At 43.5% G+C, this 2500-nt stretch overlaps 1 protein-coding gene across 1 annotated transcript in view; it reads left to right on the top strand.

Moving 5' to 3' along the window:
- sema3fb (sema domain, immunoglobulin domain (Ig), short basic domain, secreted, (semaphorin) 3Fb) overlaps positions 1-2500 on the top strand; it is a 41937-nt gene that overhangs the window by 34169 nt on the left and 5268 nt on the right. Inside the window, exon 14 of the mRNA XM_031567871.2 lies at positions 371-412. Within this exon, the coding sequence (XP_031423731.1) occupies positions 371-412 (42 nt within the window). The remainder of the gene's footprint in view (positions 1-370; positions 413-2500) is intronic.

Raw genomic sequence — 2500 nt, forward strand, 5'->3', positions numbered from 1 at the left:
TGTCTCAGTCTCAAAGCGTTTATTGAAATGGAAGTGTGTGTGCGTGCGTGTGTGTGTGTGTCTCAGTCTTAAGGCGCTTTATGAAATGGAAGGGTGTGTGTGTGTGTGTGTGTGCGTGTGCGTGTGTTTGTGTGTGTGTCAGTCTCAAGGCGCTTTATGAAATGGAAAGGAGTGAGGAACAACAGCAGCAGATCTAGTCCACCAACACCAAATCACTACCATAAATCTTCTGACTGAATTATGATATTATATTATATATTATATTATATATATATTATATTATATTATAGTGTGTATACAGTATATTATATTATATTTTGAATATAGAGCAGAACATCCCCACTCATGCTGGTGCTGTTTTCTCTTTCAGGTTCCAACTTCAATTACAAGTATGCAGATCTCATCTAAAAGGGTAAGAGCAATAACCCTAACACACACACACACACACACACACACACACACACACACACCTGGGTTTGAGCAATGTTAATATGTATGCAGATATAAAAGTGTAAGAGCAATGTTAATATGTATCTCAGTGGGGTCTGGAGGTGGCAGTGTGTCCATTCTCCAGCAGAGCACCTGGGTTTGAACCCTAACACACACACACACACACACACACACACACACACACACACACACACACACACACACACACACACACCTCGGTTTGAACCTTAACCCGGAGCACCTGGGTTTGAACCCTAATACACACACACACACACCTGGGTTTGACATTTACATTTACATTTACATTTAGTCATTTAGCGTACAAGGGAGAGAACAGTCAAGCTAAGAGCAATAAAAACATGGTGTAACAATAAATACTCCTTTACATAAGAATAGAAAAACGACATAGAAAAGAAAAAAATAAGTGCAGGAATGTAACTGCTGTAAGTGCAAGTTAAGCACTAGTCGAGGTGCCAGTTAGGAAGGGAGGTGCTCTCTGAAGAGTTGGGTCTTCAAAAGCTTCTTGAAGGTAGAGACGGACGCCCCTGCTCTGGTAGTACTAGGCAGTTCGTTCCACCAACGTGGAACTACAAATGAGAATAGTCTGGACTGCCGTACTTGCACAGACGGCAGAGCCAAACGACGCTCACTAGACGAGCGCAGCATCCTGGGTGTAACATTTAGGTAGGTGGGAGCTGTTAGGTGAAAATTCACCCTAGTTACCTCAGGACTCCGGAGCTGCATATAAGTATATTTATTAGACAAACAACAATTGCAATCGGGCTCACTCCCAGCACAAGGCTGAAAGTGAAGCAATGATAAACACATCGCACAGGGTTTATATAGACAGAAGTTTAGCGTTCAGCAGAGATAACCACGTGGTGGATTTCTGACGTCCGAGGCAAGGATGGAAGTTTTGCAAGGTCGGAAGAAGCACAGTTCGACCCTTCTTATCACTTCTGGTCTAAACATGCTCTTGTACATATGCAGACTAAGTGGCACCTAATATTCTAAGTTACACACACGCAGAAACACAGAAACACAGAAACACAGAAAAGCCATGTTCCTGCTTACATAAGTACATGATTCATATAAGGTAATTATTAATACAAGGCACTTGGTTATTATATCAAGTCATTAACAGTGTTTGGAAATTATCTCCATCAGGAGCAGAACCAGCAATCACTCTGTAAGCAAGCATAAGTGACTTGAACGTAATGCGAGCAGCTACAGGCAGCCAGTGGAGGTCAATGAGTAGCGGGGTGACGTGTGCCCTCTTCGGTTGGTTGAACACCAGACGCACCGCCGTGTTCTGGATCATCTGTAGTGGTTTCGCCACGCAAGCCCTAACACACGCACACACACACACACACACACACACACACCTGGGTTTGAACCCTAACACACACACACACACACACCCCTGGGTTTGAACACACACACACACACACACACACACACACACACACACACACACAGCAGGTGTGGACATGGATGCTAAACCCCTTTATATTCACTGATTGCCTTATTGCAAGGACAGATTCAGCCATCACGCTCTTGCCCAGAAACAAACTTCTGTAGCTGTACTTTGGCTGAAATGACAGGATAAGATAGAATCTTCAGTGATCACATTTCCTGTAGCTACTGAGTATTTCCTGTAGGCGCTCAGTATTTCCTGTAGCTACTGAGTATTTCCTGTCGGTGTTCAGTTTGGCAGAGTAACCTCTGTCCATGTAACCTCTAAATGTGGCCTCTTAAGCACAGCTGCTCAAAGCAGCCCTTACAGGTAGTTCTGATAGTTCCAGATAGTTACATTTAGTCATTTAGCAGACGCTTTTATCCAAAGCGACTTACAAGGATATACACATTTTTACATTTACACTGATGCACAACTGCACATCAGGAGCAATTAGGGGTTCAGTGTCTTGCTGAAGGACGCTGCGACAGGGAATTGAACTAACAACCTTCTGATTACTAAACGACTTCTGTACCACTGTCGACCCTATCTAGTTCTGATAGTTCACACACACACACACACACACACACACAC

The sequence above is a fragment of the Clupea harengus genome, chromosome 5 (genome assembly GCF_900700415.2).
Source record: "Clupea harengus chromosome 5, Ch_v2.0.2, whole genome shotgun sequence".
NCBI lineage: Eukaryota > Metazoa > Chordata > Actinopteri > Clupeiformes > Clupeidae > Clupea > Clupea harengus.